A 24,001-nucleotide genomic window follows, 5' to 3' on the forward strand; every position below is an offset into this window, starting at 1 on the left:
CAACGCTGTATTGACGATGAACCCGACAAACCGGACGACGCTTGGATGGAAGCGGTGAACGTGGACTATTCGACTCTCACATTACGGAGTGGATCTGTCGACAAAACGAGCATCGATGCGCTCAAGACGAAGCGACCCGTAGTTGTCCGCTCGAGCGACTATCACACCATCCTAGTAAATTCTCGGGCGTTGGAGATATCCAACATCACCGCGGCGACTCCAAACCCATCTAATGGCCATATCGAACGGCTACCCGGAAGCCAGGAACCTTCAGGTGTACTCGAAGACAATGCTTCTGATCTACTCGACATACCTCTGCCTTCACCAGAAGAGGCCGTGAAGGCCGCTCTAGCTGCTATGCAGCTACTGCGCCAGTCCGGTATCACTACCTTTCAAGAGGCGATGGCTTTGAAGGAGTACGACCAGGTGTTTCAGGCTGTCCAGCAGGGAGGAGGTCTGAGCGCACGAGCATTCTTTGACTACCGTATCGATGCTCCAAGCTCCGTCACCGAAGTGCCTGATCTGGTGGCCAAGACTGTCCAGCTCATCCGCGGTTTCGACAACAACTCTACGATGCAGCCTGCTCCATCACTCAAATGGCAGGCCGTTAAGGCCTTCTTGGATGGTGTCATCACTTATCCGGCAAGAACGGCAGCTCTCATTGAGCCATACTGGAGCTTGGTCAATGGGTCTAATACGACATGGGCACCTGACCCAAGCACGCTCAGGAAGACGTACTGGGAACCTGAGATCCTTGCACGTACTCTTTCGGGCTTCTTCCTCGCCGGCATAGACGCACAACTCCATGCTGACGGCGACCTTGCTGTCCGCGTTGGTCTTGACGCTGCCGAATACTTCCGTAAAGCGCATCCCGGACACGACTTCCGCCTTGGTCTAGCGCATGACGAGCTCTCTCACGAGGATGACTGGCGCCGTTTCAACGAGTTGGAAGTCGACGCCATCATGAGTTTCCAGTGGTCGCAGCTCGCCCCTTCATACCTCCCCAACACGTTCCCATCGCTCGCCGACTACCGCCGCCAGAACCTGCAAGCCTATGCCGAGATCGAGAAAGCTGGTCGGCCCGTTACATACGGGAGTGACTGGCCAGTCGATCCTCTCGACGAGTTCCTCGCGCTGAAAATAGCAGTCACGCGGTCGGGTGATCCCGGTAATCCCCATTCCTCGGCATCTCAGGGCGCTCCTTACAATGGCACGTTTCCTGGTGAAGGCATCTCCCGCGAGGCTGCTCTTCGCGCGATCACCATCAACGGCGCCAAATTTCTCAGGGCAGACAAGTACATTGGATCCCTGGAAGTCGGCAAATTTGCTGATCTGATCGTCTTGGAAAACGACTACTTCACTGTGCCGGAAGAGATGATTGGTCGCCAACGTGTCCAGCTCACCATGGTAGGAGGTGAGGTGGTGTATATTGCTAAAGAGGCTGATCAGAAGTTTGGAAATATCACTGCCAAGTATCCTAACGATGACAAAGCGAGTGTAGCTCTGGATCGCAAGGCAATCGGCGGCTTGGACCGCAAGCAGGTGTCGATGAAGGGAGCCGTGAATGCGGCGAGACTGAGGAAGAGGAATGAGTGCGTGCACCATTGAAGGGCGTAGCCACCTGGTGGTAGCATGACCCGATATGTCTATGGCGATTAGATCATGTAGCTTCACGGAATTAGCATTACGAATAGAACATTGTTATAATGTGCTGATTAGAGTACTTCAAGAGTGACATGATGTATGCCTGAATTGCGGTGCAGGTTGTGCGATAAGTCATCCTCAGACGGGACAATGACCTTGTAAGACTACCGAAATTCGGCATAAGCGAAATGCGCCGGGGTCAGTACAGGCTGCAGTTCGCCATAAGAATACAGGCCCATCATCATGCCAGTGAAAGGCTGCCCAATGTCTGGGTTACGCGTCATGATCTGGGTATCAATCTCGCCCAGCCATGTCCATTCAGCGCTCTGCTGTGCCCCATCGCCGACTTCCCGATAGCCAAACCGGTAGGACGTAGCAGTACTCTCGATAGTGAGTTTTACCTCACCCTTCTCTGAGATGGGTTGCTCCACAGTCTCCATGTCTGGACGGGTAAGTCGAATGATTCGTTGAGGCTGACCATTGCGATCTGCAAAAGCAATGCCAATGCTAGAGTAGCAAGTGTGATTCCAGTACAATACAGTTCCAGCCTCGACGCGTGAAACGTTCGGTTGGAAATCTAGTTGGGTCTCCCACGTCACCGGCCAATGTCTTTGCTTTCGCAGGAATAGCGTTGGACATGCGGGCATCGAGAGGGTGTATGGGCCGCCATCTAGGGTAAGAGAATCGTGTCGCGATGTCATCGAGTAGTCTTTCTTCATGGGCGTATCTGCAGGCGTGTTAGGTTCGCACCGTATGTCGGCTTTTTGGATTGCTTACTCTTCCTGTACCAGCCAAGGCCGAGCCTAACCCCGCCGAAAACGTCCCTCCAAGCCTTGTCGTCATCAACAGTGGACTCTTTCGGCCCGTTCATCTGCAGTGTGACTGGTTTCCCTTCGTTGAAGATTGGCCAGTCGTTTTCCCAGCGAATTGGGAGTAACATTGACTCGCGACCGAAAACCGAAGTTCGCCATTCGTCATCTTCCTTCCTCGGTCGCACACCTAGACACATGGCCCACCATTGGCCTTGGGTGTCCTCAACAATATCGCAATGGCCAGTATTCTGGATCTCGTCGTCTGTTGTGTTGCGCCAAAGCGGGTTGTGCGGTGCTTGCTCCCAAGGTCCGAAGGGGCTTTCCCGGCTCCGGCTCACATATTCGCAGTGCCCAGACTCTGTGCCGCCCTCCGCGGTGAAGAGATAGTAGTAGCCGTTCAACTTGAAGAGATGAGAGCCTTCTGATATACCGGATTCCGACTCCCGAACCATCTTAGGCGTAGACTTCAACGTACCAGATTCCAGGTCAATGGTAGATATATGTATCGCGAAGTCTTTCAGTTTGCCCCCAGGAGTCCGGTCAAGCTTCCTATACGTAGAAGACAAGTATACCTGGCCATCGTCGTCCCAGAACAGGTCGAAGTCGAAGCCAATCTGGTCGAAGTACACAGGTTCGGACCACGTGCTGTCGTTCCAGATGTTGGTGGTTTTGACGTAGAAGCCTCGGGGCCATACTCGATCGTCGTTTTGCGGTCTGTATCGGTCGAAAGAGTTGGTAATGATGTAGAATGTACCCTTATGATAACGAATCGTTGTTGCCCAGATACCGCCTCCCGGCTCAGGAGTCTTGATATCCAGTTGTGACTTGCGCGTAAGCGCATGGCCGATTAGCTTCCATTTGATAAGATCTTTACTGTGATATATGGGCGCGCCAGGAAAGTATTCGAAGGACGAGGTAACACAGAAGTAGTCGCTACCCACGCGAATGACGGACGGGTCTGGGTTGAAGCCAGGGAGAACTGGGTTGGTGAAAGCAGCCATGGCGAAAGTCGCTACCTGGATTTTGGTTTGGGAAATCCAATGTGGGATGAGGCTCAACTGTTGAGTATATAGGCCAATTGCGCCGCGGCTGCCATCTTCCGCTGTGAGCCGCATGCCGCGTCTGCGGATGAGGCTGAGACCATTTTGACGGCCAACGAGTGGGAGCCCAATCGCGTAAAAGTACGGTCGCGCGTTTTTCCTCGAATCACAATATGTGTGGAAGTATCTCGTGATGGTCCAGGCCCTGAGAGGAGCTATCGTGAGAGGAACACGGGGGAGCTGGAGGATTGAGGGGTAAGGCTTGGCGGGGCCAAGGCGTTCTTTCACGGGCAAATCTCGGGCCTCTCAACGAAACAACACGCCCGTTTCGCGACACACGCGGCAGCCGGCACTGCCTCTGCACTCATCCACAGCAACACATCATGTTCGCACGGAAGCGAGTGTGCCGATTATGTGCACTGTGATCGCGATACAGTGGGTAGCGCTTACATTGCCACGCGCGCTCACATCTACTTAGGTATATGTGACTGCCATACCACCAGGCAGCTCCGTCAACCAGTCACCGCTCACTCCGACATCTTCAACCGCCTGCTGTGGTTTCTTGCACTTCATCGAGTCTTGCGCAGACTGAATCTTCAACACCTGACAGTTGGCGTTTGCACACTTGCCGCTCGGCAAAGCATCCATGGCTTTCTGGAGCGAGTCGTCTTTCCAGCCAAAGAGGTAGTCACCATGCTGTCCGTAACCCGTACTGTCTCTCGTCAGTCATTGTCAAAGAAGCAGAAAGAGGAGCGCTCACCCATCGCCAAAGCTGTAAACGAACGGCTGCTTGTTGTTGCCGTACCAGGCGTTGTTCTTGTACCGGCCGGTGTCCCACATAATCTCGTACATCACCTGCGGGATAGCTACCGGGTGCGTACTGGGACAGTTTGGGGTGCCTAGACCTCCGCCGTTGGAGTATGCGACGTGGCTCTTGTGATCTGGCGAATCGAGGTTCTTCCCATCCCAGCAAGACGGAAAGATGACAGTCGCTCTGATGCCACCAGGACAGTACTTGTTGGGCAGTTCTGCGGTGTCTTTCGCATCACAGGGTGCGAAGCCTTCTCCGTTTTGCAAGCATCGATGACAGATGCTTGCACGATTAGGCTTCTTTGCCATGGGATCACCCGCGATCATGCGGAAGCCTGGCTTGAAGGCCGTCATCTTGTTGTTCTTCGCGGAGTACGGCATGTAGTACACCGTCATGCCACCGTCTTGCTGGAGTCCTACGTTGGCGAACTGGGGCACACGTTGGAATGTGCCATTCTCGGGCGACTTGAAGTAGAGCGAGGCAGTCCAGTAGTTGCTGAAGTCCTCGCTGTATGTGCAAGACGTACAAGTCGAACGTGTCGGAGGATCAAAGACACCAGGTTCCATCTATGGTCTGTTAGTGGACGTGTCGCTTATGGATCGGACAGAGTATTACGGTAAGGTTGAAGGAGTTTCCTCCGATAATCTGATGCGTGTGTGGTGAGGGTCGTTGGCCGGGGTTCACCAACGGATCGGCTCTCTCAACGGTGAGCTGCGAGCAGGCGAAGCGCAGCATGTTCTGCGCAGAGGCGCATTGCGTCAAGAGCGCGCTGGCGAAGACGGTGGACCAAATCATGACGACAGTGGTATGACTAGCTACTGGTGAGTTGCGAAAGCCATCAGGTCGAAGTTACGAGGCTTCTTAAGCCAAGGAGTCTTCATGACGTCCATCCAAGGTGGAGGCTTGCTATCAGTGAGTATATTACGGTGTGACGGCAGTAGTACTTCTCCTCCCAGTCATACCAATGACAATGCGACAGATTTTCCAGTCGTACATCTTGTGACGTTCATTCCACAACGAATCTGTGGCGATTGTTCGACTCGATCATTTGGATGAAGTCGTTAATTAACACAAGTTACCGGCAGTTGCAGCTACAATACCGAAGGCAAATCACAACAAGCTTTCGCTTCCGAGAATGCCGACAGGGATCTTGTTGTGCACAGTCGGTCATTGTACAGGTCTGATATTGATTGCTGCAGCTATCGGCATGAGTGAAGCATGGGGGCACAAGTCCAGGGCAAGAGAATCCGGTAGAGAATCTCGGGAGTTGGTACCGCGAGTGGAATCCGTACGGCAGCGGCCTCTGTCTTCGCACTCTCATCCTTCCGACTGATGCCATGGACTTCAAGGTCTGAGGAGACATGGGGTTGTCAAAGTATCGTGTTGCTTTCGGCGGATTTGCTGCAATCCGGCTGCGACTGCCCCATTGGGCGTTTTGCGGGGGTGAACCGAGGATGTCTGCGACATCCGAGCGCCAATACTTCTAAACGATGAAGCTGGGTACCATGTGCGTCGGGGAAGTATCGTCTCTTCTCTGGAGACAGGTACTTCTATCCGTCTCTACTTCAGTTGCGTAATTGCTTTGCATGCCAACATGACGCAACAGCCGCCTCAGGCTTCCTCCTCAACATCAGGGTTCTTCCAGGCCCTTCCGGTACTTCCGCCACAATATACCAGTCCGACTTTGCTACCAAAGGCTTTCCGTAGTCCGCACTCGGAGTCAACACAAGCTTCCGATGACAAAGTTATCGCGCGGATATTAGATCTCTACCTGCCACAGGATGCAACGGAGGCTACCAAGCGTGCCCATCACCTAGCACGTCTATCACTTAATCCATCCATTCTGAAGTACGCCACGGATGCGGAAACCAACCACCCGGTACTGCGTCTGCTATCTACTTTCGGCGCAGAAAACAAGAACGATCCCTTATGGACGACGACAGGGTGGCAGAAGCTAAAGGAGATCGGCTATCGTGAAGGCCTCGTCTCGGTGGCTTATGACAAATCTGATCGCCGCTTCAATAGACGCGTGGGACAATTTGTCCGAGGCCATGTATGGGGCCCGACAGGTACCATGACCGCATGCCCTCAAAGCATGACCGATGGCGCCGCGACGTTGTTGGACAAACACAAGAACGACGAAGATGGTGATCAGCCGGGTCGAGGCGAAGTGCTACGGGAAGCATATCGGCGAGTATGTAGTCGCGACCCTGATGTGGCTTGGACAAGCGGACAATGGATGACAGAGCGATCGGGCGGAAGCGATGTATCTGGCACGGAGACACTTGCTCGACGCATGGCAACGCAGGAGCTGGATGAAGATGCAAAACGAGGAAGAGATTGCGATGCAGTTGGAATGCAACTGGGCCCCTGGAAGATACGTGGCTTCAAGTGGTTCAGCAGCGCAACGGACTCGGAGATGGCTGTACTCCTCGCGCGAACAGACAAAGGCGGCCTGTCTGCCTTCTACATGCCCATGCGACGATGCGTGGGAGGGCAATCGTTGGAAGGCGATGCTTTTAACGAAGAAGTCCCGCCTCTCACCGAGCTCAACGGCGTTCGCATCCAGCGCTTGAAGAACAAACTCGGAACAAAGTCACTACCAACTGCGGAGCTCGAGCTCAACGGCGCACGCGGCTGGCTCATTGGCAAAGAAGGCCAGGGTGTGAAGGAGATTTCCGCCATTCTCAACATCACGCGACTATACACCGCAGCTGGTAGTGTAGGGAGTTGGGCGCGTGGTCTGGCAATTTCCCGCGCCTACAGCAAATTACGCAAAGTGCGTGGCGGACTACTTCAAGACAACCCAGCGCATCTCGCATGGATGGCTGAAGAAACAGTAAAGTACTGGGCCGGTGCGCACTTCACCTATCTCGGTGTTGCTCTACAGGGCGCTTTGGAACAGGATTGGGACGAGATGGTCGCGAATACAAAAGCCGTGCATCTGATTCCGAGCGACAAGACCACGGTAGCGGCTTTACTGAGATTGTTGCTGCCCGCAATGAAAGCGCAAGTCAGCGTCGCATCCGTTGACGGCTTGCGACAGTGCATGGAATGCCTCGGCGGTGTCGGGTACTGCGAGAACAACGAAGACGGCGGGCTCATGAACATCGCGAAGATCTATCGAGATAACCTCGTCAATCCGATATGGGAAGGCACCGTCAGCGTCATGGCAGAAGATGTCGTTCGGGTACTCACCGATAAGCGATTGGGCGGCGGCGATATCATGAAGAGCATCTTCACACCGTGGGTCAGGGACGTGCTCGGTCGATGTGCTCCCATCTTCCAAGATCAAGTCTCGATTGTCGAGGAGAGACTTCAGGCGCTCAACGACGTTGTTCATAATGCACAGAAAGAGGAGCTGCTATACCGTGGACGAGGTATTTTACAGCATCTCGAGATCATCACCAGCAGCGTCGCGCTGATGTACGATGCGCAAGCAAACCCAGACCCTGTTGCACGGGAGATCGCAGCACGATGGATCCACCTGAAGGCACTTTCGCCACAAACGCGTCCGCGCTCTCAAACTTGGAAAGAACTGTCGATAATGGACAAGCGCATCTTCCTTGGAACAACGGAAGCAGCCGTCGGTGTTTCAGCGAAGCTCTGAGGCAAGCGTAGTTGCAAGGGATGCGATTGGTTGCGCAACAAAGCCCTGGAAACATTCAGCTACTGTTGATAAGATACCAAAACAAAACCGCGCTTCAAGTAGACCGCGGAGTTAATTTATCCAATGCTTCATGTTGTGAAACTATTGGAGTGTGGTTACTTTTGCTGTCGGCTATCGATGTACCAGATGTTACGGCACAACTTGCCTGTGAGGTCGAAGTTGAGGCGGGGCGTGTCCTCGATTATCACGACTTTGTATCGGGATTTCGGCGTTGCATCTTACTGGTGCTATCTGTTATGATCTTTCTCGCAGACATGCATCAAACAGACCCCGAGAATCTGACCGTACCTTTCTCCCATACGTCCTGCAGTACCTGGGTAGATACGCAAGTTGCAGCGATGCGCTCGAAACGGCACTTCCGCGACACATTCGGCACGACCCGCACTCCACAAAACGAAACATTACCGCCAAGTCTTCTGCAACAGTCCAGCTCCAAAGTTCAGACCAGACAGCTGTTGTTCGAGTAGCCCTAATAACTTTGACGTAGTGTTTTGCCTAGTGGCGTCCCCCGTAGCGGGAGTCCGTCAGCGCGCATCCCCACATTCTCCGGTGGTGCCAGGATGCGACCTCCCGAATGGCGCGCGCCCGCCATCAGCACGATGGGTCTCCACTTCCAATGCCGAGAAGAGTAAAGCTTCATGATTACTATGCAACCTTGCAGGTGATGTTGATAAGATACAGGAAAGGCGAAGATACTTTCAGCAATGCGCTGAGAGACTTACAGTGTTCGAGTTGCGCCTGCTGGGTCGAAGAGAAGCAAAAAATACGCTAGAGCCGATGCAAAACAGATTGCGTCGGAGAGGAAGACTGCTCAAGTCATTGCAACAGTATGCTATGGTTCGGCTGAAGACAGGGTAAAATGCGCCATGCACAAGCTTATTGATAAGGTTTCTCGTACGTCAGCCTTGTACCTCGCATCATGCAGGTGGTGGAACAGGATTGGCGGGTTGCGCAACTGCACGACAAGCAACTTTCCCTTCCTCGCGGACCTAGCGCATGAACCAGGTAGCTCGAAAAGCATATGCAGTCCCTGTATCAAGCAGCCAGCGGTTCCCCAATGATCGTTCAGCAAGGATATGTGAATTGCGCTACGGAAGTGCGAACACGTCCAATAATCGTCTTGAAGGCTCGAATGTCGTTGGTTTCACGACACCATCATTCGCTACTATAGCCCAGATATTGCGTTAGCTGACACCCGCTAGTTCAATACATGGATCAACTGTGACTGCTGATCGTCGCAGCAAATGGTGTCTCACTACATGGCACTGGAAGCCGAGTGATGCATCATCCGCGGGAAACTAAACATCCATGAACCGTGGAGCGCAACATTGCCGAGCATGGAGGGGGCGTATAAGTTGACAGGCTCGCCGCGCGTTCGTGCTGGAGGGATCAAGACACGAAAGATAGATCGCGGCGAACGACTTTGAGATGGCGACCAACCACAGCGATGTTGAACTCATCCCTGGTACGGAGATTATCAACGAGGATAGCTCTGCACAGAAGACGCTCATACCCACACCCTCTTCTGATCCTCGCGATCCTTTGAATTGGACCCGGAAATGGAAGCGTATGTTGACCCTTCGCCAACGCCTGAGTCTTCGCTGACAGCTATCACAGTCATGGTGATGGCCTCGCAATGGCTCTTCACTTGGATCTCCGTTACCGGCGCACTATCCATTGCGCCGATGTTCCCTCTTCTGGGCGCCCAGTTCCACCTTAACAACAATCAGTTGGCTATGCTGACTGGCATCACCGTTATCACACTCGGTTTCGCCAACTTCATCATCGTGCCGCTCTCCAATATCTTCGGTCGACGCGCTATCAGCTTGACCTTTTCCGTGTTCATTCTTTTGTCATGCGTATGGCAGGCGATGGCGACCAGTCATAGTAGTCTGCTGGCGGCGCGTGCTGTCAACGGTCTGGCTTGTGCGACGAGCGAGAGTATCCCTGTGCAGATGATTGCCGATGTCTTCTACCAGCACGAGAGGGGTCTCTGGACGGGTGTATACTTGTAAGCGATGCTCCTTCGCGCGGTCGAGCTCCATCTAACAGATACTGCAGCACCGGCTACTTCATGGGAGCTTTCCTGGGTCCGATCATGGCTGGTTCCATGGCAGCTCATTATGGCTGGCAGTCGTTCTTCTGGCTAGAGACCGCATTGTCTGGTGTTTCAGTCATTCTGATCGCACTCACCTTCCCCGAGACCAAATACCATCGCGGCAACACAACAATCATCCAATCCACCAGCAGCAACGCCAGCAACGAGGACCAGACCAAGCTCGAAAAACAAGCAACGGAGGCCGGAATTCAAGACTCGGAGCGGAGCTCACTCGAGCAGCCCATCACTGTGCAGGGGCGCCCATCTCGCGCCCAGTTCATGCCGTTCATGAAGCCAGATGCGAGGTGGAAGATATTTGTCGTGCGCGACACCTGGACGCCCATCAAGGTCTTCTTCAACCCGATCATCTTGTGGGCAGGTTTGATGCTTGCTGGCCCAGCCGACATCCTGCTCTTCTTCAATCTCACCGAGTCGCCTGTCCTCGCTGCACCTCCGTACCTGTTCAAGCCAGATCAAGTTGGATATACAAATTTCGCGTTCGCGATTGGCGCCTTGTTCGGGCTAGCAACAGCAGGCCCATACTCCGACTGGGTATCTGCCCGCGCAGCACGTAAGAATGGCGGCGTGCGCGAAGCGGAGATGCGCCTTCCGGCTTTGTTCATTTACGTCGTCATCATGATGCTCTCGATCATCCTCGGCGGCATTGCATACCAGCAGCAGTGGGCGTGGGGTCACATCGTGGTTTGGGGCTACGGGCTGGCTGGCCTCAGCGTCACCACCGTGCCCACCATCGCCATCGCCTACGCGATCGACTGCTACAAGCCCATCTCCGGAGAGATCATGGTTGTCGCTACAGTCTGCAAGAACTTCATCGGTTTCTCGTACAGTTACTGGGTTTTCGACCTTGCGCACGTGAGCAAGAATGGGTGGATTACCCCCGCCATGGTCATTTTCGCTTGCGCAATGGGGCCTGCGCTGTTTGTATTCCCGTTGTACTTTGGGTTGGGCAAGCGAATTCGGCGATGGACGAAGGACAGTGATGTTCACCGCATGGAAGAAGTGATCTAGATGGTCAGTGGCAGTGTGTTGACGCGTTGATGCGTGGGGAGAAGCTCCGTTTGCATGGCTTTTGGAAGGCATGGTCGTGTGCCATGGCTGTCATGATAGGTCACAATATACCCATTTCTTTTGTTAAACCTGAGTTCCTTTCCCCTCGAGGTCTGTTGTGCAATGAGATGTCGATGATGGAGATGAGGTGGCGCCGAAGAGAACGCGTTCAAAAGGGCACCGCCAAAAGTGGGTCTCGTCTTCGCGCTAACCGTTGACGTCATCCCAAGTTTTCCACCAGCGGGCAACGCCAATAGCGTATGATTCATCTATCAATCCGCATCCATACATCAATTAATATCAACCCCAATCCAACATGTCCATTTCCACCCTCCAAGACAAAGTCGCAATAGTGACCGGCTGCAGCTCCGGTATCGGCCTAGCAACAACGCGTCTCTTCCTTGAGCGAGGCGCCTCAGTTTTCGGCATAGACATTGGCGCACAGCCGCAGAAGCTCGCGGAAGACTATTCGACGTTCACATTCTACCAAACTGATCTCACCGAGTCCCAAGCTGCAGAACATGCAGTGGCGAAGTGCGTCGGCAAGCACAACCGCATTGATGTGTTGGTCAACTGCGCGGGCGTGAGCGATGGCTGGAGTAGTGCGGACACGATTCACGAGGAAGAGTGGGAGAGGGTGATGTCGATCAACTTGACAGTACCTATTCGCATGATGAAGGCGGTCCTGCCGGCGATGAAGGAGCAGAAGGGTGGTGCGATTGTCAACGTGGGTAGCAAAGCGGGGACTTCGGGGGCAAGTGCGGGAATCGCGTATACTGCTAGCAAACACGGTCTGGTAGGAAACGCTCCTTTTTAGGGGATGATCTGTCGATGCTGACGATTGATAGGTCGGTGCGACGAAGAATGTGGCTTGGCGCTTCCACAAGGAAGGCATCCGGTGCAATGGTGTGCTGCCCGGTGGTGTTGCAACCAACATCGCTTCGTCGGTCCAGATGGAGCACTTCGATTCCGCTGGCTTCAACGCATTTTTGTAAGTTTTGATGGGCTTCACCTGCACGTTCTGGCCTTTGCTTACTCATACAGTCCCATCGTGCAAATGCACGTATCGAAAGACAGTGAGGGTACACCGGTTCCCTACATCGGGGTAGACAACGTCGCCCGTGGTATTGCTTTCCTCGCTTCAGAAGAGTCGACTATGATCAACGGCGCAATGATACCGATCGATAATGCCTGGTCTACCATATAGCATAGCATTACTTCGGTAAAGAAATAGCAACATTAGAAGCGCATACATTACTTCGATAACGACTCGTGTACCCATGGCCACGGGCTGTTTCTCGTGAAAAAGACGTGTTCAGATTCGTTTCTTACAGTGGTAGACATAGATAAGCCTGTTGCTCAGGTTGCCTTCGGTACATCGCTGCCCCAAGGGTAAGCCTCAGGCATAGCCTTCCACGTCTTCAAATCGTCATAATTCCGCGTCGTACTCTTATTCTGCAGTACCTTTTGCACAAAAGGCAAAATGTCCGCGTACCCACTCACGTCGCAGTGTCCACCAGACGGTATACTCATACCCAGCTTCTCGCCCACGCCTAGCCAATTGTACACGACCTTGGCCGCAGGGAAGGTGACCTGAGCGGTCCCTTTGGAGTCCGTGAACTGATCGTTCATGTTCTGAGAGAGGATGACTGCGCGTGGGGCGATGGCTGCAACGATCGTGTGGGCGTCATAAGGGAGCTGGGAGGATTTGCCGACGAACTGCGAGATACCCGAGGAAGTCCACCATCCTGCTCCAGATTTCTAGGTAGTCGTCAGTGCGCATATTTCAAAAGATCGTGGAGTCTTCGATGAGACCTAGTGCTTACAGCGTTTTCTAGGTTCTCTCCTTGCCCACTCAAGCTGTATCGGTAGGGCCCCGCACCCTGAACGCCAGAGCACATGGGCATAGTGACGGCGATACGCTTGTCGAATACCCCAGCAGCCAGAGCAGCTTTGCCCAGACGAGAGCAACCAGTGACGCCAGATTTGGTTGCATCGATCTCTGGAACCTTGAGTTCAATGCCGTCAAGAACGCGATGAAAGCCCCATGCCCATGCAGTGAGTACTCCTGTTGGCTGTAAGTATGCATGAAGCAAACGGCAAGGTCTACTTACCAATGTCTTTACCACTATACAGCGTCCAGAACGAGCCAGTCTTACTGTTGTTGTCTGCTGCAACTTTGGTATAATCGAATGTGACTACCGCGATCCCTGCGTTTACATAGCTCTTAGTATCCATCCCGCCGATCGAGATGACCACTGGGAACGGTCCGCCTCCACTCGGCAAGTTCAAAGAAGCTGCAATGTTAGCGGTCTTCCCTCCTGCGGTGACAGTGACAGTCAGGGTGTTGCCACTTCGAGTTGCGGTGACAGTCTCTTGCGAGTGATCAGGGTAATACCCGTATTGGTATTCCTGGAGGAGCTTGAGGATTTCGGGTTGACGGCATTGTATCCATTCGTCTTTGCTTTGGACACGGGTCTTGCCGTCGAGATACAGAAACGGATCTGGCATCGTCTTTACTGAGGGAAATGCTGCCGCTTTGGGCATGGGGCTCGGTGTTACTGGACATGTCACATCGATCTGGCGAGGAAGGATCTCCGCAAGATGCTCGGGGTTTTGTCCCAGCGGTGTGCCACCACTGGTGACTACCAAAGTAAAGATCGCAAATGAAGTGGTGCGCATTGTACTGGCTGATATGGAGACGATGACATGGGATGATACAAGTTGTATACTGACAAGAAGGTGAAGCCACAAAAGGGACATGGAACTGTTATGTATCCTCCCGGACGAAGGGCTACATCCATGAATGTGGAACTGGTGTAAGTCAATATCATGTGGTCAACCTGCTGCCCATAAGTAATATAAACAGCCAAGTCCTGTATCTGTTTTGGATGACCTTGGTGGACAGTGAAAAGGTCAGACGGCGTGATGCTATTAAGCTCTTTGTGGGGCTGTCATATAGCCATATCGACGGATAAAGGGTCGATCCACACATCGCAGCAGTGGGCGAAGTATTGCGCACGAGATAACGCGAGATCCGCGCATTCGGAAGTATTCATTCCGAGGTGATGGGAGTGAGCGTGCTCGTCAAGATGACTGCCAGTGTTGTAGTCGTTGCCACCATGGATGCCCAGGTGCCAATCCTACCCTCGCACGTGACAGCGTGACAACGCGTCGATGCGCGCGCTCTTTGAGAACCTGACACATACCGGGCTGCAGAGTAGTACTGCCGTCAAATGAGATTCCATGTGTCAGGCCACTTTGATGGTCATCAGAATCGATTTGGAGTAAGTGAGTTGTGAGGTTGCATCGGCGATCATGATCAGCCGCGAGGTCCAAGCTCCCCTCAGTGCGGGGAGCGACATGTCGCACATCTAGGCATCCTCATGTCAAACTCTATCATGTAGTTCTTCCAGCTCACCGCCGAAATGGTGCCGCTGTCTTCCTTTCTGCTAGTCGCTTTGGCCAGCGCCAGATGCTTCGAACCTACCATCGCGCATCCGCCGCCTCGGTACAATGCTGGCGATCCTCTGCTTCAAGACGCGTTCGAGTCCATCAACACGGCACTCACGGCAGCCGTCGCAGCGCCGAAGTTCGACCGAACCTCCTTCTCTGTAGAGATCACCTCGTCGAAAGACACGTTATGGTCGCAACACCATACCGCGCGCGAACGTAATGCTTCGCGCCCAGACATCCCCGAAGTCAATGGCGACGCGCTGTACCGCATCGCTAGCATCACCAAAACCTTCACCGTACTCGGTATACTGTATCAGCATGCAGCAGGCAACTTGAGCTTGGACGCTACAGTGAATACATACCTCGAAGAATTAGGAGACAAGTCGAACGGCGGCATTCCATGGAAAGACATTACATTGCGCAGTCTGGCTAGCCAACTGAGCGGCCTTCCCCGCGAATGTAAGATGCTTTCTGGAAAGAAGCAGAATCTGTTCGGAGTGTGCCACACAGAAGAAGGTACGCGTGCTAATTTCTTTAACAGGGGCTCAAGGTGATCTGATCAATAACAACTATCCTGAGTTGGATCGAAGCTCCCTGGGTCTACCTCCTGATGTGTCACGAGAAGGGTTGCCAAACTGTGACGAGTACTCACCAAATTATGAGAAACCCTGCACAGCCAAAGGTTCGCTTCTCACTAATTAATCTTGAGAGAAGATTGCTTATCTGATTGTGCTTAGACATGTTTCGACAGCTCAAGAAGTTCGCACCGTTATTCGCGCCAAACCAAGAATCGTCTTATTCGAACGTCGCCTTCGAACTCCTTGGCCTCGTTCTCTCGCGGGTGACGAACCAGACCTACGAGACCTACATCGATGAAGCCATCTTCAAGCCCTTGAACATGTCTACCAGCACTCTCTTCAAGCCTGCCGATTCTGCTGGCGTCATTCCGGCTGGTCCACAATTCTGGGGTGTGGACGAAGGCATCCAAAATCCTACCGGCGGCATCTACAGCTCGTCGAGTGACCTGTCGAAATACCTCCGCTACGTCCTAACGCATTACAACGCCATCACCCACGCGATAAACTGGTTACATCCCGTCTCTTCGTCTCGCGGATTGAACTCCTTCTATGGCATGCCGTGGGAGATTTACCAAACAGACCGCATACTTGAGCAGTCGAAACGTACAGTACGCTTTGTCACTAAGAGTGGAGGGCTGCCAGGCTATACCTCCATCATCATAACAGTGCCGGAGTACGACTTGGGTATCACTATTCTAGTCGCGGGCCCCAACGCAATCTTATCCAAGATCAGGGACGTCGTTACAGTAAAGATAGTACAAACAGCCGAAAAGCTTGCCATACAGCAAATGCGTAATCGCTATGCGGGCACCTACATCACTTCAGATCCAGAAGTGAACTCTACAGCCACACTGAAAGCTGATTACCGCGGTCTTGTTGTTACAACCTTTGTTTCCAACGGGACGGTTGTCTTCGAAGCACCGATCACGAAAGACGCGACGACTCCGCCCCAATATGCGCAGCTTAGCCCAACGCTTCTCTATCGCAACGAGGAAGAAGAGCAGGGGGAGGAGTGGCGTGCATTGATCTTCGAGGAGCGCGCAGAAGGGCTGGGCTCTATTTGGGACGACTTCTGCGTGGAGGACTGGGAAATGTCCCGCTACGCCGGCATACCTTTGAACACAGCGGTGTTCTGGGACGAGCAAAAAGACGGTCATTTCGAAACACTAGAGCTACCGGCTTTCCGCGTGAATCTCACAAGAGTGGATCAGAAGAGGGGGTCGAATAGGAAGTATGGTCAACAAGAAACGATGGAGCTCTAAGGCCCCACATTGCAGACCGGCAGGGCGGCTTGCGGTCATCCTCTCCACCACGTGAATCATGGCCGAACGACGAATCTACAAGTCGCTGCAGCTAGTACGGATCACTTGAGCATGTACCACGTTCCCCTAGAATCGCTGCAGAACGAAGGATTCGCCAAAACTCGCCAATCTTTCTGTCCACAGCGCTTGCATCTGCCGTGTCCAAAGAACATTCGGTTTTATCACAGCGACCATGGGTGACTGACTAGCCTAGTGTTTCCGAGCTTTATTAAAGACCGTGCTAGAGGGGATCTACATGCGGAGCTAAACTCTAAAACTTACATGCAGGGCCAAACCACGTTTTCGCAAAGACGATTGCCATTACTTGGGAGCAGTGGAATACCGTTCTTCACCGGGTTCATGTACCTCCGATGATCGACGCTGCTAGTGTTGGAACTGTTCGAGGGATTCTCCACTAGCGAGGCCTTGTAACTGTATACACTAGGCAAGCCTTGTGGCAATTGGCAGAACGCCAGAATGATTGCCACGTCAAACGCCGATCAGGTTCGCATCATGTTCACCTCCTCGTGATGCCTGACAGGCCGACATTCAGTACTGTGAGAACATGGGTGCTCATACAGCTACCGGCCCCGATAATCTCGCTTGAGCGCGTCATACATATCTTGGCACAATCTTCCTCACTTGCAAACGTCATACCTCATAGACAAAGTATGTGAACTTTCGACACATTCGACGTGTGAAGCCAGCAAAGGTAAAGGCCAGACATCGGAGGGTTTGTCGCTCGTTGGGCTCAAGATCCACGTGGAATTCGCCGTAGCAGCGGCACAGCAACGAACTAAAGTCAGGGCACCGTCTAGCTCATAGACTGCCGATTGCGGCCGAGCACGTTTTGTGTGGCGCGCCTTGTGGAAGACACTCCGTGACGAGGATGGCAGCTGCACTACGTGGTGCTTGTAACATACTAACGGTGCTTTGATGTTCGGGAGGCTAGGATTTTGACGTCCATTGCCGCCTCTGCGTAACCTGTACCTGCCGTGTACAAGCCCCTGTTCTTATCCTGGTTCATATGGCTTTTTGTTTTACCCTGTTTGATCCGCAATCCGTCGCTTAACATAATTCTCCTTCCTCTTTTGTTTTCTCGCGCAGGGCTTCTCGTACGGCGTTGTCTCGATACGTACTGTCGGAAACAATCTGGGGTACAGCCTCGTCACATGCGGGTTCCGACATGAAGTTCTTCTCCGCACTACTGTGCCTTGTCTTTGCGCCTTTGTCTTTTGCGCAAAGTCAGAGCGGTAACGATGTGCTTGCGTCTGCGGTCAAGAATCTGCCTCCATGCGCGGTATGTAAACCATGTCGATTTACGAGACTCCATACTGATTTCGGTCATATAGTTAGATTGCACACTCACGATAATCTCATCATCAACATGCCAGCTGACAGACATCGACTGCATCAAAGGCAACGAGAAGCTTCTCGATGACTTGAGCAAATGTGTCTTGGCTAGCTGTAAGCCAAAAGAAGCACTGAGTAGGTCCTCTCTCATAATCATTCGTTGAACTTTGTGCTAATTTCCTGAGAAGCGGCGAAGAGGTTTCTTACTGAGTTGATGGATGCGCCCATTCGAAACAAGACGGAACAAGGAACAGTCACTACAATAGTCTTTGGAGTGCTATCCTTGGGAGCCTACATTCTTCGCGTAATCGCACGCCTACCCTGGTTCGGCGGAAACTGGGGCATTGACGATTGGGTTATGACTGCGGCCATCATACTCATCATCCCGCTCACGATATGCGCGTACCTTCTGAACCTTTTGGGGCTGGGTACGGATATGTGGATGGTGTCTTTCGAGAACATCACCAAGATTCTCGAGGTATGTGATGAGTTAAGCAAGCCATGATACCCTGCGCTGACCAACGTTCGATAATAGATCTTCTACTACACTGAGCTTCTCTACCTTGCGTCAATCGCATTGACCAAGATAGCAGTCTTGCTCTTCTACCTTCGCATCTTCCCTCACCAAGGTCTCCGGCGCGTCATCCACGTTACCATCGTAATCTGCATCATGTACATCATCGCATTCGTTACAGCGACTGCGCTGCAATGCATCCCGATACGCATTGCGTGGGAACACTGGGACGGCGAGCATCACGGAAAATGCATCAACCTCAACGCCGATGCCTGGGCTTCTGCCGCGGTCAACATCCTTCTCGATCTAGTCGTCATTGTTATCCCTATGAGAGAGCTCAGCAAGCTTGCCATGACCCGTCGACGCAAATTTGGCATCATGTGCATGTTCCTAGGTGGAGGCTTGTAAGTTCATTGCCCATATCTCAATCTTATCTCTGCTAACACCTCCTCAGCGTCACCATCGTCAGCATCCTCCGCCTCAAATACATGATCCAGTTTGCGCAAACCACCAACGTAACTTGGGATTACCTACCCATCGGATACTGGTCCGCCATCGAAGCCCATGTCGGTGCCATCGTCGCCTGCGCACCCGCAATCCGCCAACTACAACGTTCCATCCGCGAACGCATCTGGCCCAAACAGAAGACACCAAGTCAATACTACTATGCCGAGAACTCCGGCAACAGCAGCAAGAAGAACAACGGCAGCAAAGACCTCAAGTCCCGCATCTGGCTACCAAAGACCGATCGCTCCCAACTGAGCACTCTGGGCCGGAGCAAGATGGACAAAGACGACTTCGTCCGCCTAGACGAGTACGAGATGGGCGTTGGCATGGGCGGAGAGGACGACGTCCTCACAGATAGGAATTCACCGGAAAACTCATCGGAAGGGTCGCTGGATAGGTCGTTCAAGTCGAATGAGGATGTGCAGCCGTTGGCCGATGTAGCGGCGCCGGCGCCGGTAGTTGGTTCTCCAATGGGAGGTATCATGGTGCAGTCGGAGTACAGTGTTGATCGGGGGAGCTCGCATCCGAGTTTGCAGGCTTTACCGCCGATTCAACATAAGAAGGAGAAGTCGTTGGATGCGAGGAGGTGGCTTTGAAGTGCGACTCTCCACGATCTATGAACTTTGGCAGATACCCAATAATACATCCTAATGCATCGAAATACAATTATTACATATGAACGCGTGAGAGCCCTATCGTATTGTGCTCGCGCTTTACGCGTTCAACTAAAGACATTCTATCCACAGCCAAACAGTTCCAATACAAAACCCCATCACACCACAGCTCACCAACCCCCAAACCCGCCGCACCCCCGAACAGCCATCCCCACCTATCGCAAAGATCCAAATACCATACATCGTAAGCAGAACAGCCAAGCCTACCAACCTCTTGACAACAGCCAACGATTCAAGCACCAGCGCAGCGGCCTGACGCGTGCCGGCACGCCTCGCCCACTTGCCGCACCAATAACACCAGCCAGGAAAACAAGGCAGCTACGGCGGTTCTTGAATCGCGACATTGCGCCAGCGTAGGAAGTTAGGGTGGGGTGGGTCGTGGGACCCGCACCGGCTCGGTAGATCAGGCCCCACTGTGTGAGGCTAAGGGAGGAGCAGGGAGGGGGTTGGTGGCTCGGTGGAGGCTCGGGGTTGTGGTTGGCTTTTAGGAGTGCGATACTCTGCTGGGTAGTGCTGACAATTCGAAGTCGTTGTCTGTGCATTGTGTTGCAGCATCTTGTTGGTCGGTCATGGTGCCGTCTTCCACCGACGGCAGCTTGCCGTCATCTTTCTTTTCTGCTTGCTTGTCCCACAAATAGAATATCAAGAGAACAATGCCACTAACTGGGATAGCGATTGCGAAGAACAGCCAGACGTTGCGGCTCGCTTCGTCGAACGGGACTTTTCCCGCGATACCGTTGAAGAAGTTCATCCCAAAGAACGATGTCACGAATGTTGCTGGTAGAAATGCGATAGTGACCCAAGCTATACCACGCATAGTACGACTGTCGCGTTTCGTCTCTTTGGCGATTCTGATGCTTTGCTCCAGAAGCTCTCCCTCTCTTCTCGCCCGGATCTTTTCCTCAGCCTTCTGGTCATTCTGCAGCTTGTATCGATCTTTCTTTCGTTTCTCTTCTTGTTCCTGGAGCTGCTCCTGTTTTTCTTGCTGCTTTTCCGCAACAACATCCTCGATATGCTGATGAACATCTATAAGAACTTCTCGCAAACGATCTGGATGATACTGCTCTACCCCTCGAGCTACCAGTAGCAAGTTTTCCTTTTCATCCATGTATCTTAGCGGTTTGAAGATAGCGTCCGCCCACTTTGCTGCATCCATACTGAATACAAACTTCTCCTTCAGGCTTGCAGCCCTAACATCGCGGCTGATAGCATTGAGTCGACGAAGCAAGCTGCTTGGGCGTTCTTCGGAATCCACAGATTTTTCAACGTCTTGAATCCCTGTCATGCATGCCTTCAAGTCGTTCCCAACGGCTTGCACGTAATGGAGTACAATCTTGTGAAGAACGCTGGCGAAAGCGCGAAAGGGTTCGTCCGCTATATCTGGGTTGGGATCGCGTTCAAGACCGTACCCTTCCATGTGCCTTTCGAATGTCCAAAAGCTCAATTCAAAAGGAAAGCCCCTTCCGTCATAGGCGAGTATTACCTGCCATCGTCTTCGAACACCTTGGCTCTCTCCCCTGTTGAGCGAGAGTCGTATGTAGGGAACAGAGCTAACCGGTGTCTCGAACAGTATATCGTGTTTGTCTTCATCACAGAGGCGCCCAGTAGTTGTCGTATGGTTGAATCCGGACAACAGACATTGGACATGGCTTCTGATGACGTTTTCTGCGCTGAATCCATGATAAGATAGTGGCGAAGATGATGTTTTTCTATGCGGTAACGGCATCTCCACAAAGTTGACTGTGGCAACTAAATCATCGTCCTGGGTCAGAGGCGCTGAATCTTCTACCCTTCTATCGAGAAATGAGTTTATTTCCTCGAACGTCTCAGGAGTCGAGTTTCCAGGCGATGTTTGAACAAAATGTTTCAGTTTGGTATCGTAGGTGAATACGTTGGACTTCGCTTCTTGGAGAATCTCACGCTTGAAAGCCCTGTATTCGCGGATCCCTCCTTTGAGTTGCTGCATAGCTGTCGAGGATGTGTCGAGAGTAGTCGAAAAGACAACCACACAAGGCTGGACTGCGTGAGGTGTTTAACACTCGGTCTCAGCTGCCAAGAGCGCCACACTCATGCGCCCCTCCAAGGTCTGCATGACAACTTCGTCCCGCAGATAGCCAAGACCATAAATAGCTAACAAAAACACGCCCCAGGCGCCAAACAGTTGGCTGAGATCAAACATGAGAATCTCATGCAGGTAAGCAGCCACCGCAAGATGACTCGACTGTCGGGGCCAGCCTGATCACACGATCGTCTCCGACTCTCCGTGGGATGTCAGGGGACAAATCTCAGCCTTGTGCACTCGGCCAAAGGATTGGATGTTTACAGAAATAAGGAAAGATAAGCTAGTTGAATCAAAAAAGGCATTTCTCAAAGAACCATGAGTCAACCTTGCAGTCACCAATCAGCGGCCAGATGCGCATGAAATAACGAACAGGGCCCACCTCTAACAACATAACGAACCGCATCACCTCTTTTGCTTTATCACATACCCCACAACCCTATCACATCCCACAAAAAGAAACCCCACTATCATCCCAAATCCGGCGCCACCCTACCCCCCACCACCCCCTCCCACAACCCCGCAACATCCAGCAACAACCCCTCCGTATACTTCCCCCCAACAACAAGCAACCCAAACGGCCGTCCATTTCAATCTAGATACCCCAGTGGCAGAGTCACCGACGGATACCCTATTATCTTAGTAAGAGACGCTCGTAGAAAGACAAGGCAAGACAAGGCAAGGCAAGGCAAGGCTAAGAACTTACTAGCCAAAGCAACAGCGTCAGGGAGCCGGCTATCAGCTGGGCCTATAATCACGTCGACGTTGTGCGAATGGAGGGTTTTGTCGATTGCGTTGGTGGTGGCTGAAAAGGTGGCTTTGGTGTCGAGACGGGTGTACTCTGCATCCGTGAGCGAGTTCGCTGCTTGGAGGCTTTGGATGAGGAGGTCTTGCCGAGGGGAGTCTGGTGATAGTTGGGTTTAGCGGTGAACAGGAGATGAGAACGCCATTGCTGGGTTGGTACTTACGCGCTGGTAACTCGATCTCGCGATGTCGTTCGTTGAAGTCGATCAACTGCTTTAGGGTCTTGACTTTAGGTGAGATCAGACCATCTGTGTAGGCTTCGAAGAGGTTGGAGAAATCGTTGTCTGGGATACGTTAGTGTGGCTTGCACCGCGGCATTGATGAGCTCACTGATTATGGTTAGGACGTCGTTCATGCTCTCATCCAATGCCTCATCGGTAATCAGGTCGACTGGTCCAACAACGCGCTTAGCGAGGCTTGCGATCTTTTCGTAAGCCGCATTTGTCTCACGTATCTTTTCTTCGAGTAAGCTATGGTTCTAGATCTTTCAACCTATACTTACAATTTGATCCAACGCCCCCGGTCGCGATTTCTGCACCCCCTCCGCCAAACACCAACGGCCTGGATCCAAAGTAGCAAAAGAAACATCCCTCCACTCCCTCGAAACCCCAGTCCCATACCCCTGGTCAGGCACTCCCGGATGCTCAACATCCACAACAACATTCAGCAACCCAACAAGATCCTCCACACTCTTCGCCATAGGCCCAACACTATCCCTGTCCTTCGAAAACGGGAAGCATCCGTGTTCCGATACTATACCAGGTGTAGTGCGGATAGTATACAGCGCAGCACGAGTAGCTGGATTCGTGAGAGAGCCGTTGAAGTCGGCGCCCATGGAGAGAGGGGCGAAGCCTGCGCTGATGGCTACGGCTGAGCCTGTTGATGAACCGGATGGGTTCTGTGGGGTAGTGAGCAGTAAGATACGGGTTCAGGCGCAGAGAGGTTTTACTGAATGGCCGTAGATACCGTCGTCGATCACACCACCGCGCACATATGCGGATTGCGTCTGACCGCCACGTGCTGACCAGCCTCCGCTCATTCCGGACGCTCTGGAGAGGTCAGCCAATAATTTTTCGCACCTCTGTTCCCTGTTCATGACTCACTTCCAGTTCCCAAATTGCTGTCTCCATTAGCTCAAAAGCCCCCAGACACCAACCCCAAACATACAGAAAGATTCGCCTTCCCCATCAAGATCATCCCAGCATCCACCGCCATCCTAATAACCCTAGCAGTCTCTCTGGGCTGAGACCCCTCAAACGCCCACCCACCATTCGTTGATTCGAGCTGGAATTCGCTCGACGTATCCATGGCATCTTTGACAATAAACGGAACCCCATGCATCCCACCCCTCACAACCCCCCTCCGTCTTTCCTCATCCAGCTTAGCCGCAATCTTCTCCAGATGTGGAAGCGGTGAGATGGATATCATAGCCTTGAGTCTGTCGTTGTGTTTGAGGATCTGGGCGTGGTATTGGCGGACGAGATCGAGGCTGGTGATCTTACCGTCGGTTAGTAGGCGCTGTAGCTCACTCGCTGTGACGTTCAAGAGGTCAAGTTCCATGTTGGATGTGATTCGGACAAAGTGGAGTGTAAGCAGACTCTTCTTGAGATGG

The 24,001-nt window shown here is 52.7% G+C and overlaps 9 protein-coding genes across 9 annotated transcripts; 5 read left to right on the forward strand and 4 right to left on the reverse strand.

The window, feature by feature from the left end:
• Positions 1 to 1,808: 1,808 nt before the first annotated feature.
• On the reverse strand, positions 1,809 to 3,457 carry J4E83_008771 (uncharacterized protein; the record flags this gene model as incomplete). Its single annotated transcript, XM_049335665.1, has 2 exons — positions 1,809 to 2,371; positions 2,422 to 3,457. 2 exons carry the CDS (start codon positions 3,455 to 3,457, stop codon positions 1,809 to 1,811), a joined length of 1,599 nt encoding a protein of 532 aa, XP_049185161.1.
• A 513-nt stretch (positions 3,458 to 3,970) lies between these two features.
• On the reverse strand, positions 3,971 to 5,102 carry J4E83_008772 (uncharacterized protein; the record flags this gene model as incomplete). The annotated part of the gene is made up of 3 exons (XM_049335666.1): positions 3,971 to 4,208; positions 4,257 to 4,873; positions 4,923 to 5,102. The coding sequence occupies 3 exons, from the start codon at positions 5,100 to 5,102 to the stop codon at positions 3,971 to 3,973; spliced, it is 1,035 nt and encodes a 344-aa protein (XP_049185162.1).
• A 799-nt stretch (positions 5,103 to 5,901) lies between these two features.
• On the forward strand, positions 5,902 to 7,917 carry J4E83_008773 (uncharacterized protein; the record flags this gene model as incomplete). The annotated part of the gene is made up of 1 exon (XM_049335667.1): positions 5,902 to 7,917. One exon carries the CDS (start codon positions 5,902 to 5,904, stop codon positions 7,915 to 7,917), a length of 2,016 nt encoding a protein of 671 aa, XP_049185163.1.
• A 1,488-nt stretch (positions 7,918 to 9,405) lies between these two features.
• Positions 9,406 to 11,104, forward strand: J4E83_008774 (uncharacterized protein; the record flags this gene model as incomplete). Its single annotated transcript, XM_049335668.1, has 3 exons — positions 9,406 to 9,544; positions 9,595 to 9,988; positions 10,039 to 11,104. 3 exons carry the CDS (start codon positions 9,406 to 9,408, stop codon positions 11,102 to 11,104), a joined length of 1,599 nt encoding a protein of 532 aa, XP_049185164.1.
• A 355-nt stretch (positions 11,105 to 11,459) lies between these two features.
• Positions 11,460 to 12,350, forward strand: J4E83_008775 (uncharacterized protein; the record flags this gene model as incomplete). The annotated part of the gene is made up of 3 exons (XM_049335669.1): positions 11,460 to 11,939; positions 11,992 to 12,134; positions 12,188 to 12,350. The coding sequence occupies 3 exons, from the start codon at positions 11,460 to 11,462 to the stop codon at positions 12,348 to 12,350; spliced, it is 786 nt and encodes a 261-aa protein (XP_049185165.1).
• Positions 12,351 to 12,502: 152 nt separating this feature from the next.
• On the reverse strand, positions 12,503 to 13,825 carry J4E83_008776 (uncharacterized protein; the record flags this gene model as incomplete). The annotated part of the gene is made up of 3 exons (XM_049335670.1): positions 12,503 to 12,904; positions 12,970 to 13,211; positions 13,258 to 13,825. 3 exons carry the CDS (start codon positions 13,823 to 13,825, stop codon positions 12,503 to 12,505), a joined length of 1,212 nt encoding a protein of 403 aa, XP_049185166.1.
• Positions 13,826 to 14,571: 746 nt separating this feature from the next.
• J4E83_008777 (uncharacterized protein) lies at positions 14,572 to 16,439 on the forward strand (the record flags this gene model as incomplete). The annotated part of the gene is made up of 3 exons (XM_049335671.1): positions 14,572 to 15,058; positions 15,141 to 15,281; positions 15,337 to 16,439. 3 exons carry the CDS (start codon positions 14,572 to 14,574, stop codon positions 16,437 to 16,439), a joined length of 1,731 nt encoding a protein of 576 aa, XP_049185167.1.
• A 1,332-nt stretch (positions 16,440 to 17,771) lies between these two features.
• On the forward strand, positions 17,772 to 19,448 carry J4E83_008778 (uncharacterized protein; the record flags this gene model as incomplete). The annotated part of the gene is made up of 5 exons (XM_049335672.1): positions 17,772 to 17,778; positions 17,880 to 17,966; positions 18,017 to 18,309; positions 18,367 to 18,749; positions 18,800 to 19,448. 5 exons carry the CDS (start codon positions 17,772 to 17,774, stop codon positions 19,446 to 19,448), a joined length of 1,419 nt encoding a protein of 472 aa, XP_049185168.1.
• Positions 19,449 to 20,010: 562 nt separating this feature from the next.
• Positions 20,011 to 23,949, reverse strand: J4E83_008779 (uncharacterized protein; the record flags this gene model as incomplete). The annotated part of the gene is made up of 6 exons (XM_049335673.1): positions 20,011 to 21,545; positions 22,554 to 22,673; positions 22,720 to 22,848; positions 22,948 to 23,287; positions 23,493 to 23,509; positions 23,658 to 23,949. The coding sequence occupies 6 exons, from the start codon at positions 23,947 to 23,949 to the stop codon at positions 20,011 to 20,013; spliced, it is 2,433 nt and encodes an 810-aa protein (XP_049185169.1).
• Between the last annotated feature and the right edge of the window lie 52 nt (positions 23,950 to 24,001).

The sequence above is a fragment of the Alternaria metachromatica genome, assembly GCF_023757995.1.
Source record: "Alternaria metachromatica strain BMP 0045 chromosome Unknown scaffold_27, whole genome shotgun sequence".
NCBI classification, from domain to species: Eukaryota; Fungi; Ascomycota; class Dothideomycetes; order Pleosporales; family Pleosporaceae; genus Alternaria; species Alternaria metachromatica.